At 33.4% G+C, this 16562-nt stretch overlaps 1 protein-coding gene and 1 non-coding gene across 2 annotated transcripts in view; both read right to left on the bottom strand.

Moving 5' to 3' along the window:
• The window catches only part of Smp_124170 (putative dynein heavy chain), a gene marked incomplete at both ends in the record, with an annotated part of 51642 nt that extends 36830 nt beyond the window's left edge, over positions 1-14812 (bottom strand). The window contains 5 exons of the mRNA XM_018793103.1: positions 328-573; positions 2856-3006; positions 5890-6035; positions 8230-8431; positions 14385-14812. Of these exons, the coding sequence (XP_018647649.1) occupies positions 328-573; positions 2856-3006; positions 5890-6035; positions 8230-8431; positions 14385-14812 (1173 nt within the window). The remainder of the gene's footprint in view (positions 1-327; positions 574-2855; positions 3007-5889; positions 6036-8229; positions 8432-14384) is intronic.
• Positions 12620-12688, bottom strand: Smp_tRNA_01239_Gln_TTG.1.1. The gene has a single exon. It is a non-coding gene (tRNA).
• Positions 14813-16562: the final 1750 nt, after the last annotated feature.

The raw sequence follows: 16562 nt of genomic DNA, 5'->3' as shown, positions 1-16562 counted from the left end.
AGTCCAAAATTAAGTCGTTAACTAGATCAAAATACATTCATTCACGTACTAATTTTTGGATATACTTTATCAGTGTAAGGTTGTGGAGATTATTAAGTTTTAGATTGAGATACTGAGTCGATAAATGTTAGACCACCATTGAAAATCTGGAAGCACTGGACGGCCGTTTCGTCCTAGTACGGGACTCCTCAGCGGTGCACATCCACAATCGTGGATTGGTTGAAGTTAGACATCAAAACCGGTGAGTGATGGCTTAGTGGTCTAGAACACACTTGATGTTATTTTTTAATAAGCATTAAAATCAATATGAAAAACGATTAAACTTACATTGATATTCTCTGAAAGACGTTTAATTTGATGTTCACATTCAATTAAATGATTATTAGCCATTTCTATGTTTATTTTTGTTAGTTGCAATGATAAATGTAAATTGCCTAATATTGATTCACTTTGGCTAACTTGTGCTTCAACTGAAGAATAATCATTGATATGATTCTGTAAACGTTCTCCAGCATCACAGCATTCACATAATGCTCTTAACCATTGACATAATCGGGCAGCTGCAACACTCACCTATTGATTTGAAGCAAAAAAATCTTGATAAATTAAATGGACCAGTCATTATTTTGAATTGTTAATAGGAAAACACAGCAAAAGTGAAACTTATTTACTAATTGAAGTATATTGTGATAATTGATATCGTAGATTTGGAATGTGGTTAACAGTTTAATCCAGGAAAGATGTTTTCATATATGACAGTCGTCAGCTGGATGTATCTGCATCCGAGTACTGGTGTTCAAACTGCATCTTGAATCCAACATCTCTCTTCTAAAACACTCAACACATTATCCACAGAGCTATTAAAGGCGAAACTGGACCCCACTGATAGCCAGTTACTAAACAGATTGAAATTTTCGCTAACTCAATATCCAGGGACTGAGCTCAGGATACGAATATGATAATAGCAATTACTTGCAGTAATGAATGTTAACAACGGAAAATTCTAAATCCTTATTGTTAATTGCCTTGTTTAATAAAAGTAGTTTAGTACGCTAAAAATCTCAGTAAGGACGTGAAGAGTTTTAATATGATTAAAGATTTCTAATTAGTAACGCATAATATATTTGCTACCTATAGCGTTTGCGTCTCTCTATACGTGCATAGATTTTAGTGTGCCTGCTTCCTATACTATTTGAAGGTATACTACAAGAAAGTCGTCAGTTATGTGAATGGTCTGTATATGACAAAATATCATTTGTTAATTAGTTGAATAATTTCAAATGCTTATCGACGATCATGTTAATAATATCAGTACGAGAATTGTGAACAGTACTGACTTTTATTGAGATCACGAACCGACTTAGGTCAGACAACCATTGAAAGTCTAGAAACATTGGACAGATGTTCAGTCTCAGTGTAAGACTCCTGACTACTGAACGTTCATGACTCAACCACTGGAGATCAAACTCAGAAATTTCAGTTTTACTCATGACCGTTTAACTTTTAGACCACTGAGCTAGAATCCAAAGGTACATTCGCCTAATTTCATTCGATTCACTCTAATAAAGTGTCCGACAACAGGACAAAATAGTTGTCCAGTGCTCCCAGGTTTTAAATAGTTGTCTGAATTCGGTCGGTCCATGATCTCAATAAAATATTTATGATAATTGTAAAAGAGTCAACCCTCAGCCTACGAATGCCCTTCCACAAACTGTGCAATAGAATCCAATTTCCTCGAAAAGTTCCAAGATATAATGATAGGTTATATATGCCAATCGGATAAATAAACATTTTATCTTTTGGTGAATGAGGATACTGAGTAACTAAATAACTACAGCTTTCATCATCTAGATTTCCAGTTCATGTTATTTTAGTTCACAGGTATTTTGGGTATCTAAAAGTATTCAATGTTATAACTACATAGCTAAATGACAGAAGAATCTATAATTAGGGATATAGTATTATATACCTAATGCGTGACGTTTCACTATGTCGATCTTTATTAAGGCAAGGTCCCGGGTGTCAGGATTCATCGTTTTATCAAAAAGTCTGTCTTTAGAAATAAAATCTTTTGGCAAATAAATAAACTAGACACTGTCAAATGGTTCGGTGCGATTGATAGATAATTCTCGAGATAGATTTCATGTCACTTGAAACGCTTGAACGAGGCAAATCCGTTATCTTAAGAGAATTTTTATTCCACTTGAGATTTAAATCAACATCTCCCAGTGCTGAAATCGGTACCCAGAACAAACAAACAAACAAACAAATGTTTTTAGATGGTAAAATCCAGGAATTAAGGACAGATTCTGTCGTTGACAATTGACTATATTTGCCAAAAGTTTCTATATAAACAAAGTGGAAAATCAAATAATTAACTGAATTGTATTGTGCTTACGACGAGATCTAAAATTCCTACGTTCGAGTCTGTTTGAAGCAAAGACCATGTACTATTGAAGTTTACTAAACCAACAGATATATCTGTTTCCGATTATCTGTTCAAGGATTGTGTTATAATCATGAACAATGATTGAAAACTTTAAGTAACATGGCTCAGAATTGGTGACACTAACACAGTAGAATTTATTGTTTATCTTTTCCTAAATCGTAACTTACAGCATTATCTTAACTAACTACTAATGAGACGTAGTAACATTGATCAATGCAGATCCGTACACCGTCTTGCATTGTTCAAAACTGATCCATCAGTACCTTCCTGGCTTATATTTTAGTTTGGATGACAAAACTCTTCGATTAACTTCACTTCCAAGCTTCGGTCTTATTTAATTTATAAAAAAATTTGTTTGTTACCATATTTCTAAAGGCATTTATCCATCAATACTTCATTGACTTACCTGTAACAAATTCTCATATGTTAATATCTCTGAATGATTTAAACGTTTTCTTAATTCTCTATGTTTATGTTTATTCAATGATTGAGTAGAGAGTTTTAAAATTCTACTAATAAATTTCACTGGAACCATCATATGTTTTGCAGTTTCCCAACTTGATTTGTAGAATAGTGAAAAGTATATAAGGGAAAAAGAACAAGAACTATGTTCATCATAATACATCTTATTTCGAGAAAATGAAATAAGCAAGAACAAATATGTAGAGTAAAGTGGTAGGTGTGACACTTGACTTTTTCCAAAGTCTTTATTTTTGAGCTTCAGTGTGATGACCAACATATGGATGTGGCTAAATCAAGCTAATGATTCTTGAATCGTTTAAGATACCTGCTCTAGATTCTGGTGCTAACAAAAGTCCATCAAATGTGTCATCCAATAGACTCCAAGGTTGTAAATTTGGAAGGTTACGAACTATATAAGGCTGCTTTGTTGTATGGTTTGCTAGGTAGTTATTATTTTTGAAAATGCGATTTGAGATCGTTAATATTAAAGTTTGTGAAGGATACTGAGTAATACTGATATAGAGAACCGACCTCCGTTAGACAACTATTGAAAACGTGGTAGCATTGGATAGCTGCTTCATCCTAGTATGAGACTTCTTAGTAGTGTGAGAATTGATTAATGTTTAGAAGTTAGGCGGTCACACATAAGAATGTAGGTTTTGGGTTGAATCTTCAGTGGTGGGGTCATAGACGTTCACTAGTGAGAAGGCCCATACTGAGACGGAACATCTGTCCAATGTTTCTAGATTTTCAATGGTTTTCTAACCTAGGTCGGTTCGTGATCCCAATAACTAATTGGATTTATTTGAAGTAGGTAACAGTTTATCTTATTTGGATTATGTTCTTCATGTAAAGTCTATTGGACTAGATGTCATCGAAAGTGTCTTAGATGTACTCTACCCTTACTCAATCCTTGCAAATAAATCCAAAAATTCGAATTTACATTTTTGGAAAGGAAGGTGATTAAAAGTGTATCAGTTCAAAGTCAACTATGATAAGTAAGAGTTAATGACGAGTGAATGCTACTGCTTAAGATTTGGTATAATTATCCAAGAAATACAGATATACACTATCAGATGAAGATCTGGCCGGATTATATGTGGAACGCGTACCTGTATTTATGAATGAGTTTTTGCCTATATTTTGATTCACTTTGGTTAATGAAAGCTTCTTATTCACTCTCGTTTTTCGCCTACAATTAGCTGGTTGAGCATTTATACAAGAAATTTGTATACCAGTATCAGACTTGGATGACCAGTTAGCATAACATTTTTAATATTAAATCACTTAGAAGAGTTGTGTATACTAAACCTCATAATCATATAAATATTTGAAGATGCGAATATCTTTCATAATTTTTCCATAATTCTTGTTCATTCTAAAAATCTTTGGTAAATTCTTCTGGAGCTGAATCCCAAAACTCAATGACAGATAGCATGTATTATAATAAGAGTTATTTAATAAATAACTAAAATTAAACAATAGTTAGTCACAAAGATCCTTGAAGTTGATAAACATGGAAAAGCTGAAGAATAGGGACCACGAACTATGAAAACTAGAAGATGATTTAAAGGTTGTTAACATTTAAAACAAAAGAATTGAATGAATGAATGAATGTATTCAGACATTTACCTACAAAACATTTCCCACTCAGGTTCTAGTATAACCCTGATTTTCCAGTTAGATAACCGTGGACGTTAGTCTCGAAACTCATTAATATCCTTGATAAGTTTGGCTACTTAGTATGACTTTTTGATTGTGAATATATAAATTCGATATGTGACTACTTGACCCTGGGGGTAGAGAACTACACTATTCACTGACTAACGATCTGACACGTGGATATTAAGTGGTTGACAAGAGAAGAGAACATCAAAGTAACAAAAAACTATTATATCCGAATTCCGGACTCAACTAACTAAAAGAATAACGGACATATATGTTTGATAAAGTGGACCTCAATGGGCATTAAGTGAAAAAAGACAATATATCTCAAACTAGACCAGCTACGGTACAGAAATAGGATACAATTTTTATGAGATAGAATGACATAATATAGTAACAACTATGATGACAGTAGCATCTAAACTAAAGCTTGTCATTAAGTGGATTAGGAAATTACGCGAAATTAATGTCAGTAATTCCAACTGATTTAGCATTAAACGTGTTAATGTTCTAAACAGTATCTTTCATAGTTTATCAATCCTTCTTTATCATTCTGTTCACAACAATTCCTAAACCTAAATTTTAATCTTATTCCTTAATCCGAACCTTAGTAGTCTTTGATCTTGAATGTAACAAATTATTCGTATATATGTATATCCTGTATTCCGACTAACTAAATATTAGTTCTACCTTCTGATGACCGATTAGATGTCACTAAGGGTCATGAATGGAGCATAAATTTATTGCATTGTATGAATGCTGTCATTGTTCGTTCTTTATTTAAATGATATTACAGATCAGTAATCCACTTAGGAAACATTGATGTTAATCCATAGAATTGAAGTCAACTGTTTATATCTCAGTAGTTCAATATACGAAAAGCGAATGTCCGGTGCTTTAACCGGGTTGGTGGACACGGAAAGTCCACCTAAGGGAGTTGGAAAACCCTGATCTCAAACCAATGGTCACATGGGCTCCAGTATCCTGAGGGAACAAATGGCGTATGAATCAATAGTTGGTCACCGGCTACCATGGGACTGCATCTCCTCACGATGCTCCACTGTTTTGTGGATCAGAGCTTTAAGTCAAAGGCTCGGGGTGTGATTTCCTAAGAAAACCACCTGCTTGAGTTTGGGCACCCGAGCAGTATCATAGCCCTCACACAAATCGAATGAGATTTGTGTGGTGCATATGTATCTGGTGCTTCCTTGTACCAATATTTATGTGTTTAAATAAATAAATAAACCTCAACTTATGGACAATATAATTTTAAGAAATCAAAATAAATCTTAAAAAATATATCGACAACTAACTTTTCCTCTTCATCCATAAGCATACAAATTAAATAGACACAATTTTTCACATCATCTGGTGGTTCACGATATGATCGTATTTCATCTAAATCTTCAATGGATAAATTATGTAAACCTTCAACAGCTAAACGATAAGCATTCTTTAACTAAAATCAAAAACAAGTTTTAAAAAGAAGGCATAAAAGTTTGTGTTTACTCTCTTTTTTGTGAGAAATGATTCAAAGAGTAAACTAGAGTATGCTTAACTAGGTCTCGTAAACAGTGAACTTTTAACAATTAGGCTAGTTTCAGACCTTGACACAGAGTTATTGACCTAATATTTATCCTTTGTTAGATCATGGGACTTAGACATACCTACTGGTATTTAATGACCTTAAGGCAGTATTTAACTCTACTGCTTGACAGGTAATTGTTACCAAAAACATATACAAACCTTATGATGGACTCTCATTCGGACACTAATGGTTGAGTCAGAGTATATGATGAACTGTTATCAGAAATGGTAACATTAATTGATGTCCACCAGAATCGTCCAGTATCCTCATTCTTATTTCACCTTTTCATAGGCTTTCTTTTAGAGATAACGCTCTCGTCATCTGGCTTATAAGGGATTAATCTCTTACTCAATGAAATGTGGTTAAGAATCGACAAAAATGGAGCAGGTACATTCACACTTTGTCTTTCCCTAGACCTTGATCTTTAAAATTGTCTCATATATTTTACCCATGAATTAATTCTTTCTTCTAGTATCATATTATCTAACTGTAATGTCGTCTACTATCATTGATTCTATTAATATTTCTATTATTCTGACCTCTGTTTCGATCGTTTCATCTCACTGTACTGATATTTTGCATCTTGTTTTACGGAATCAGTCGAACTCAATAACTTAATGTAAAGACCAGAATCCCTTCAACAGCAATCAACGTCAAATTAGATTTTTATAAATTATACTTCATAATCTATAAAGTGAATACTTTAAAAGTGGTAAATACAGTTCCCTGAAAGTACATGTGAAAACCTACAGAATATTCACGAAGTAGTTTGATTATTTGCATTCCATTGTGAAGAGTACTGTATTAGTGAAATATTCAAAGCTTTGATATATTTTCTAAAAACTAGATTTGAAATCTTTCTGTTGTATCTTGTTTAAGATATAAATATAAAGTGACTTCAGAAGATATGATAAACATAAAGTCTTCAATTGTAGAAAGTGACTATTTTGAAAACTTCAATCAGATATACATCGTTTCACCAGCTAGTGACTTCATAAACAAACATTATATCTCATTACATCAGGTCACCCTTACAATAGTTGGATTAAAAATGACTTGGTATACTCATAATGTTAGTTGCTTTTCGTATGATGGGGGGGGGGTTGAAAACAAGAGGTTTCTCAGGCTAATTCTAGGAAAAATCCTTTGTTTTACTTATCACTAGTCTAATTAATGTGATTTGGGACAGACATTAGTGAAATCTGTGAACAGGTACGGTAAAAAATTAGAATGGGGAGTAAATTTCACAAATCCTCAGACGGTAAATCCATTCTCTTAATCACCCTAGTGTAGACAAATAGCTAATTACTAGTTGAAATCATGAGTCAATTGAAGCTAGAACACCATGGAAAACCTGCAAGCACTGGACGGCCGTTTCGTCTTATTGTAGTACTTCTCTGCAGTGCGCATCCACGATCCCGCCTCGTAAGATTCGAACCCAGGACCTATCAGTTTCGCGCACGAGCGCTCCACCTTTAGACCACTGATCCGGCATCCAGCTGTGCTAATGTCTAACTCCAACTTCTAGGGCTTAAGCGCTCGCGTGCAGGATTGATAGGTCTTGGTTTCGGATCTTGCGAGTCAGGATCGTGGATGAGCGCTGCAGAGAAGTCCTACAATAGGACGAAACGGCCGTCCAGTGCTTCCAGGTTTTCCATGGTGGTCTCGCTTCAATTGACTCATGAATTGAACTATAAAACTACTAAAAATCTCCACGAAACCCCCCTTCTGAAATGAGCTAATTACACTGATTCTTTTACACTTACTTCATCATACTACTAACATTATACAAGTAGTTTTAAACTATACGAATAACTACATTCACTTTGTATTATTTGTTTGAATCTTTCCAATGATGTTTTAGAACTGCAACTGGTCAGTCTCTAATTGGCATATGTGCACACTGTGCTTATTGCCTCGATATAGCCTATAATTTAAAAGCATTATAAGCAAAGATAGATAGTGACTAGCAGTGGAATCCAGTTCGACTCGTGTTTCATCCCATTTGAGACTCATCAGCTGAATAACTTACTTTATTAAATTCCTTTTCAGCTAATTTTTTCACATGATCCATTGGTTTCTTCATATTCACTAATTCATATTCCTTATTTAAGATTTCATTTTCTAAAAACTGTAAATGTTCATTTATATTTGTGCAGCTTAATTTAGCTTCTGGTAAATAGATCTCTTCATAATCATGTAAATCTTTTCTCATTAATTCTATAATAGAATTCATTTCATTCATTTGATTTTCTAATGAGACATAACTATTATTCATTGAATTATATAATAAATTAGTTTCATTTAATTGATTACGTAATATGTAATTTTTATTTTGTTTATTATGATCATATTGAAGATAATACCAAACATTTATGGTTTGTAATAAATAATTTAATGAATATTGATTATTGATTATTATTGATTTATTAATCCATGTGATATCTTGATTGATATCATTAAATTGACAAACTAATAAATAAGCTTCAATGAATAGATCATATAAAATTGAATAATGATTATTATTATTATTATTGTTACCATGGTTACTATTTAATAAATAATGATTAAATAAGAAATTTTTCAATATCGATTTTTGATCAAAATCTATATTATTAGTAATAGTTTTATATTCTAAATTCATAAGTTGTAAGTTATTCATTGATTCATTGAAATGAATAACACAATCCCAAGATATGTATTGTTTTAATTGATTATATATGATATCTGGAGAGAAAAAAAAATCAATAAATAAGGGATTTTAGTGATGTTCAGTTACTAGGTAAAATATTGATAATTGTTAGGTGATATTATTAATAAACTATGTAAAATAAATCAATGTATTCAAATGAAAGGGGTTTCTTTTTTATTGGACTGAATTGTAACAATGTAATGATTACTTCTTGATAACAGTTAAGATCATTTCGAACACAAAGAAATGTTGAAGAGTTGTTTTACCCTAAAGTTAAAAACTAGGACTCATTAATTTCAATTTATATTATTAGTTTGGAAATAAATGAGTAAGTTATTTTCAGAAGGGGGTTTTGTGGAGATGAGTCAATTGAAGCTAGACCAACATGGAAAACCTGGGAACACTGGACGTCCGTTTCGTCCAATTGTGAGACTCCTCAGCAGTGCGCATCCACGATCCTGCCTCGCGAAAATCATCTTGACTATTGTTTTATGAATGATAGTATAAAGTAAAAGTATGAACAGCTCAATATGTAATGTGAATAAGTTGTTTGAATACATTAGTTATAGGCTCTTCTAAACTATGAAAATTAAACAATATTCTGATGAAATTCACTTGCTATTGTTTGTTTGAATCTTCCCATTGAGGTTTAGGACTGCAACTGGTCAGTCTCTAATTGGCATATGTGCATATTGTGCGTATTGCCTCGGTATAGCCCTAATTCACAAGCATTATAAGCAAAGGTGGATAGTGGAATCCAGGAAGCGCGTTTCGTCCTATTTGGGACTCGTCAGCTGGATGTACCTGCATCTCAGAGTTGATGTTCACTCTGGGACTCAGACCCAGTACCTTTCGCTTCAAAGACCATCGCGTTATCCACTCAACTACTGAGTTCTGATAGCCACTTAATTGTGCAATGAGGTGATGTTTAATTTTTTTATCTGTCTGATTATATGTGGTTGATGAAAAAGCAATGACAAAGATTGCAACATACATTTTCTGGATATCGTTTCACTTAACTAGAAATTTGTAAAATACTAATGTTTAGTTTTGTACACGATTTCCTCTATGAATTACCAGCTTTCGTTTAATTTATAAATTGCTATCATATTCTTTTTTATTCCAAAATTAATCTAAAGTCGTAGTTTGGATATAATTGTATTTTTCTTATTACTTGTGCGTTGTGGTCATGTCAGTCACCTGTTTATTCACGTACCTATCCTAGATAATTTGAATCACAAGTAAACCGGATATGCGGTGCCAGCTATATCGTCTTCTCTCTTTCTATCTCAGCTAGCTAACCTATCAGGTCGTCAGTTGGTGGTAGGATATTTTTTCTGGTCATGGTTGTTTGGTCATTGATCAAACTCTCGGGCTACAAGTCACAATGAAGTACTCAGTAACTCATCATCTCAAAGCTGTAAAGGAGATTGAGACAAGTCTCTCCCTGTTTATTAAGCGTAAACTAGTGGGCACACAGCACAAGGATATGCCAGTAATATTTTGATATGTGGTGAGAAAAGGTGGTTAACCGTAAAATGATACTTTTCGTGTTTGGACTGATCTAGCACATATTTTACTGATGAATGCCAAATAGCATAAAATGTAAGTCAAGAGATTCTTGTTGACCACCTGTAGGCTACTTAACATCCTAACAAAGTGCATAAGAATCCAAGTCGTTCAGACCAATTGCCATGTTTCACCAAGGACTGGACAAACGTTGAAATGCCCACTATCTTGTGACCAATCAATGGAGAAATCAGTACAAGAAAGTTTTATGTTTTGATATATTTTAACTACTTAATTATATACATTAACCATCAAATATAATTAAGGGTTTATATAGAGTACTTGGAAGCTATCACAAAGATAATTGCTATTAACCTCAAGAAAAATCATTACGATTATTGATTAATTTTTCTCCTTTATTGCTCATCATAGAAACATTATTTATTTATTTAAACACATAAATATTGGTACAAGGAAGCACCAGATACATATGCACCACACAAATCTCATTCGATTTGTGTGAGGGCTATGATACTGCTCGGGTGCCCAAACTCAAGCAGGTGGTTTTCTTAGGAAATCACACCCCGAGCCTTTGACTTAAAGCTCTGATCCACAAAACAGTGGAGCATCGTGAGGAGATGCAGTCCCATGGTAGCCGGTGACCAACTATTGATTCATACGCCATTTGTTCCCTCAGGATACTGGAGCCCATGTGACCATTGGTTTGAGATCAGGGTTTTCCAACTCCCTTAGGTGGACTTTCCGTGTCCACCAACCCGGTTAAAGCACCGGACATTCGCTTTTCGTCCTCTCACTTTCGTGAACAACACCTCCGCCACGAGAAGGCAGTGAGTAGGACTTCCCTGGCAGAGGCTATATATTCGCGTGGCCATGTGAGAGCCTTTGGAGAGGAAGAGCGGACTTTCCCCACTCTCGGCTGTACTAGGGCATTTGGGGGCCATCATAGAAACAAGTGATAAATGGATTGAGAATTATTTACTTTAATGCCCTGGTACGGCCGAGAGTGGGGAGAGATCGCTCTCTCTCTCTCCAAATGCTCTCACATGGCCACGCGTATATAGCCTCTATCAGGGAAGTCCTATCCACTACCTTTTCGTACCACAGGTGTTGTTTACGAAATTAAGAGGACGAAAAGCGAATGTCCGGAGCTTTAACCGGGTTGGTGGACACGGCGAGTCCACCTAGGGGAGTTAGAAAACCCTGATTCCTAACCAATGGTGCACATAGGCTCCAGTATCCTAAGGGGACAAATAGAGTATGAATCAATCGTTGGTAACCGGCTACCATAATGTTTTTGAGTAAAGTGTTTCTCATCATCATCATTATCATCATATGGATATGGATATAAAACTTACCATCCGTTGAAGCAATAACAAAAATTCCTTTCACCTTATCATCACTCATTCCATTCCATGGTAAATTAAAACGTAGTTCCTGTAATCTTTGTATTAATAACAGTAACATATTCATATCATCAGCCTTATCCTCATCACCATCGTCATCATCATCATCATGGAAGGACTGATGATCATTATAATTTGATAAATCAATAATAATAATTTCATATTGTTTAAAATGATTCCAAAAATTTTCATTTTCATGTTTTAAATATTTTGTATAATAAATTTTATTATAATTTTTTAATTTAATAATTAATTGGATAATATGTTTTTGTATATAAAAATTTATTCCACATGTTTTATAATCAGTAGAATTTGTTAGTAGTATATAACATGGATTATGAATTAATGTACTTGAAATGATTAATTGATGAAATAAAGAAAAAATAAAAAAAGTGAATGTGTATGTATTTAACATAATAGGATTTTAATAATAATATATTTCAAGATATTATAAGCAAAGATGGATAGTGGCTGGCAGTAGAATCTAGTTTGACCCGCGTTTCGTCCTATATGGGACTCATCAGCTAGATGTATATGGAGTTGTTTGAATTCATTAATTATAGACTCTTCTCAAATGAGAAAATTAAACAATATTCCGCTTAAATTATCTTGGCATTGTTTACTTGAATCTTCTCATTGATGTTTAGGACTGCAACTGGTTAGTCTCTAATTGAAATATGTGCATACTGTGCGTATTGCCTCGATATTGCCTTAATTCACAAGCATTATAAGCAAAGATGGATAATGGCTAACATTGGAATCCAGTTTGACGCGCGTTTTGTCTTATTTGGGACTCGTTATCTGGATGTTCCTGAATCTCAGAGTTGAATTTCATTCTGGGACTCGAACCCAGTATCGTTCGCTTCAAACGCCATCACATTATCCACTCAGCTACTGATTACTGATAGTAACTTACTTATAATGCTTGTGAATTAAGGCTTTATCGACGCAATGCTCACAGTGTGCACATATGCCAATAAGAGATTGATCAATTGCAGTCCTAAACATCAATGGGAAGATTCAAACAAACAATACCAAGTGAATTTATATTTCAAGATATATTTTGATGGAGTTTTATTCTCTAAGTTATTATCGGCATCAACTTTTACCATCAAGCTTAAAGAACAAAACTTCATTAAAATCATCTGACTGAGTTACAAATCTTCTCCACCACCTTATTTTCAAAATATATATTTTTTCTCTATGGACTAACATAAGGTAGTGACAGTTATTGAGAAGTTTGAAAGACTAAATAGTCGATCCACACTAGTAGAGTGCATAATTCATAACTCTTAAAACAAGATAAAATGTTTATTCGTTCGTATCAATCCACGTCAATAAATAAATTTAACTACCCATATTCGTGAATTACTAAACTGATTAAAAATTAAATAAATGACTTAATGAAAACTATTAAACCATAAAGTTTTATCACTTGAGAATAGACCGGTTTCGATGCAAAGTTGATTGTTTATTAGTGAATGAAGCTGATCCCTATTTATACTGATACTGTTACTTTATATCACCTAGACATAATATGGCGTTTTCCCTGCAATAATTTCTACTTAATGTTTCAACTAAACCACACACAGATTAAAGGAAGACAACTCAACGCAAGAATGAGAAGGGAAAGACATCAGATCATATATATAAACGGTAACTGGATATTTTACTGTGACGTATGGTGTCCGAGGGTCGATACTAGTACATAATCTTACCATACACGAGCACGACCGCTAACTTGAATGAAAGGACTGAAAAAGATAACTGAAATCTCTTGACTAAACCAAATATACAGATACGTGTACTAATTTCTATATGTATTGTCTGTTCTGTTTTGTGTCAAATCCCTCAGAAATGAAAGACAATTCTTGGTCAATCATGTAAGCCTATCATTCGACCGGTTTTTGACTGGCCCAATATATTACCAAAACGTTTCCAAGTTTTATTCTTCCTTGATTAAACTTTATAAAAAAACCTAAATTCTGAAGTCTAACCTTAATATAAACTTTATAGAATTCCAAGTATACACAAAACATAACCTTAGATTTTTAGTCATCGGAGAAATGAAAACGAATGATACTTCAGTATGTAATGCCATAAATTTCAAAAGATGTACAATCTAACGTTATACATCATCAAATATGACATGCCCAATAATTGTGTCATATAGTATTCATCCCATTATCATTATAATTGTCAACTGTCTTTTGTATTCTAAACTTAAAATATCTCATTACTCAAATTATATAATAATTAGTATCAACATAACTAGTCATATTTAATAGTTAAGTTCATGAGTCAATCGAAGCTAGACCACCATGGAAAACCTGGAAGCTCTGGACGATCGTTTCGTCCTGGTATGGGACTCCTCAGTAGTGTGCTTCCACGACTCCGCCTCGCAAGATTCGTGGATTAGTTAAAGTTGGACAATAATACCGTTGGATGCCGGCAAGCTCAGTGGTCTAGAGGTTAGGCTCTCGCGCGTGAGACTGAATGCCGTGGATTCGAATCCCACGAGCGAGGTCAACTATTAAGTTACTATAGTCTTCACAATAAAACCCTTCTGATAATAATAATAACATTTAAACATACTTATAAATTAAATTCATTGCATTTCTAATCATATATTGCAATACTGAATCATAACCGTTGATTTCTATGTCACATATAGATAAATCATTTTTTAAATTAACAAATATAGCTTCTAAATCATTAGTCTGATCCAAACATCCTGGTAAACTAATACATGGTACAAGATGAGGATTTAATAAACCATACTTTGCCCAACTTCGATGATTTTTATCACATTTTCTATTATATTTTTCATAGAATGGTGAATAGATCGGTCTTTTATAACTTGATAAACTAGTTTCTGTTTCATCATTCAACTTGGAACATAACTGTTCGATTTGTGTGCTAAATTCATAATTTATATTATTATCATGATTAGATATTGATTCATTTGAAATAATCTGTTTCTCTTCTTCTTTTTCTTCTTGTTCGGCCTCCTGGAGTGACATATTAGAAAGTTGATTTGTTAATAAAGAGGTTGAAAATGTTGATGTTGAGATGGTAGGTGGAGTAAACAATGAATTCACTAGAGATGAATTCACTAGAGACGTAGTAGTAGTAGTCATTACTGTATCAATACGTGAGTTAGATAAAGAGAGCATGGAAGAAGATAGAATAGGCATAGAAGTTAAAGAAGTTCCATATACTAACGAATCGGATGAAGATGTAGACACCGAAGTAGTGGAATAGTTTGATGAAGTATAACTGTTCGAATTATATTGAGCAGATGTTGAAAAAGTATTGAATGATTGTGTCGAAAAAGAATTATTGGTTATCGATGTGGTTGGTATAGACGAAGATGTGACCTTACTAGAATAACATGAAGAATAACTGAAAGATGTTGTTAGTGTTAAACAAGATACAGAAGAAGAAGAAGAAGAAGAAGAAGAAGAAGTTGAATTGATCGAAAATCCACTTTCATTACAAACACGTTGAGATACAACAGATAAAGATGTATCTGTCAATTTTGTCGAAGAATGTATGTTTGAATGTAAAATAGACTGTCTGGTGAATTTTGAATCAAGGAAAAGACTTCCAGCTGGTCCAAAAAGAAGATATGATATTGGAACTAAAATACCCAATGAAGATGGTTTTATTAAATAATAGTCAAAAGATCTTGATAAAGTATTAAATAACCATTCTGAACATAAACCTTTAGGTAATAATGGACTAAAATATCGTTTGATTTCTTGACATAAAAACATTACTGATTGCAAAATGTTACCGAGTTGATTTTTTGAATTGACATGAATCGATTCACTTAACACTGAAATAAAAAGAAACATACTTTGTTTACATTAACAGACAAAACAATCATTATGTAATCTATTCCATAAAAACACAAAATAAGGTCGTATGTACAATATTGTACAATATTTAGGGTACATTAATTTTCAGACTTTTCGATATACTTCACATGTTATATTTGGCAGTGCAAGTGTCATCTCTTCTACTGCTTAGAAAATCCTCTAAAGTTTCCAAAAGTCAAACTGTTCAGATGACTTGTCATTTCATGAATTTTTAGAATTTTGTTTGTCGTCAATCTTCCTAGAATTCAGTTCAACAGAAATCATTCAAATAGTCTAATTACCTATCGAAAAGTGAAAGAGGTCACATACGTTCAATGATTTTAACAATATATCCGGTCAACGGCCGTCTTGGTCTCAAACTATTTTATAATGTCCTTAATCTTGACTAAAATTTCTGATTTCTTTTGATGGAAGTGTTTGCTTTAATGAGTTGTGTTGGTGAAGTCGTAATATAGTAAACGAAATGTTGAATCACTCAGACCATTATTCACATCACAAATATATAGATAAAATTTTTGAAACTTGAAAAAATCGAGTTGAATCCCTACCATGTAAATGTTCATTACTGCGAATGAATATTCAACTGGAAGTTTCATCCTGAACATTGTCAATAACAAAGATTCTAACACAATATCATGAACTCACTTTACTTCGTTGGTTCTCGTCAGTTGCTTACAACCTGTGATATTTAGGCATCATAATCACAAAATGGGTTTATAATACTTACATGGAAATGTGTAGCCGGGAGTTCTGTTGAAGACATATTAGTATAGCAAGGACGTCAATAAATTCTACAACATTGATTGTGACAACAGTTCAAATGGTCAGAAACAAGTGACTACTCATTTTATTCTTATCAGCTTTAACTCATTATGTAGTCACTTGTTTC

The sequence above is a fragment of the Schistosoma mansoni genome, chromosome 1 (genome assembly GCF_000237925.1).
Source record: "Schistosoma mansoni strain Puerto Rico chromosome 1, complete genome".
In the NCBI taxonomy this organism is placed as follows: Eukaryota; Metazoa; Platyhelminthes; class Trematoda; order Strigeidida; family Schistosomatidae; genus Schistosoma; species Schistosoma mansoni.
Note: the sequence above shows the minus strand (reverse complement) of the source record. Positions and strands in the feature narration are given on the sequence as shown.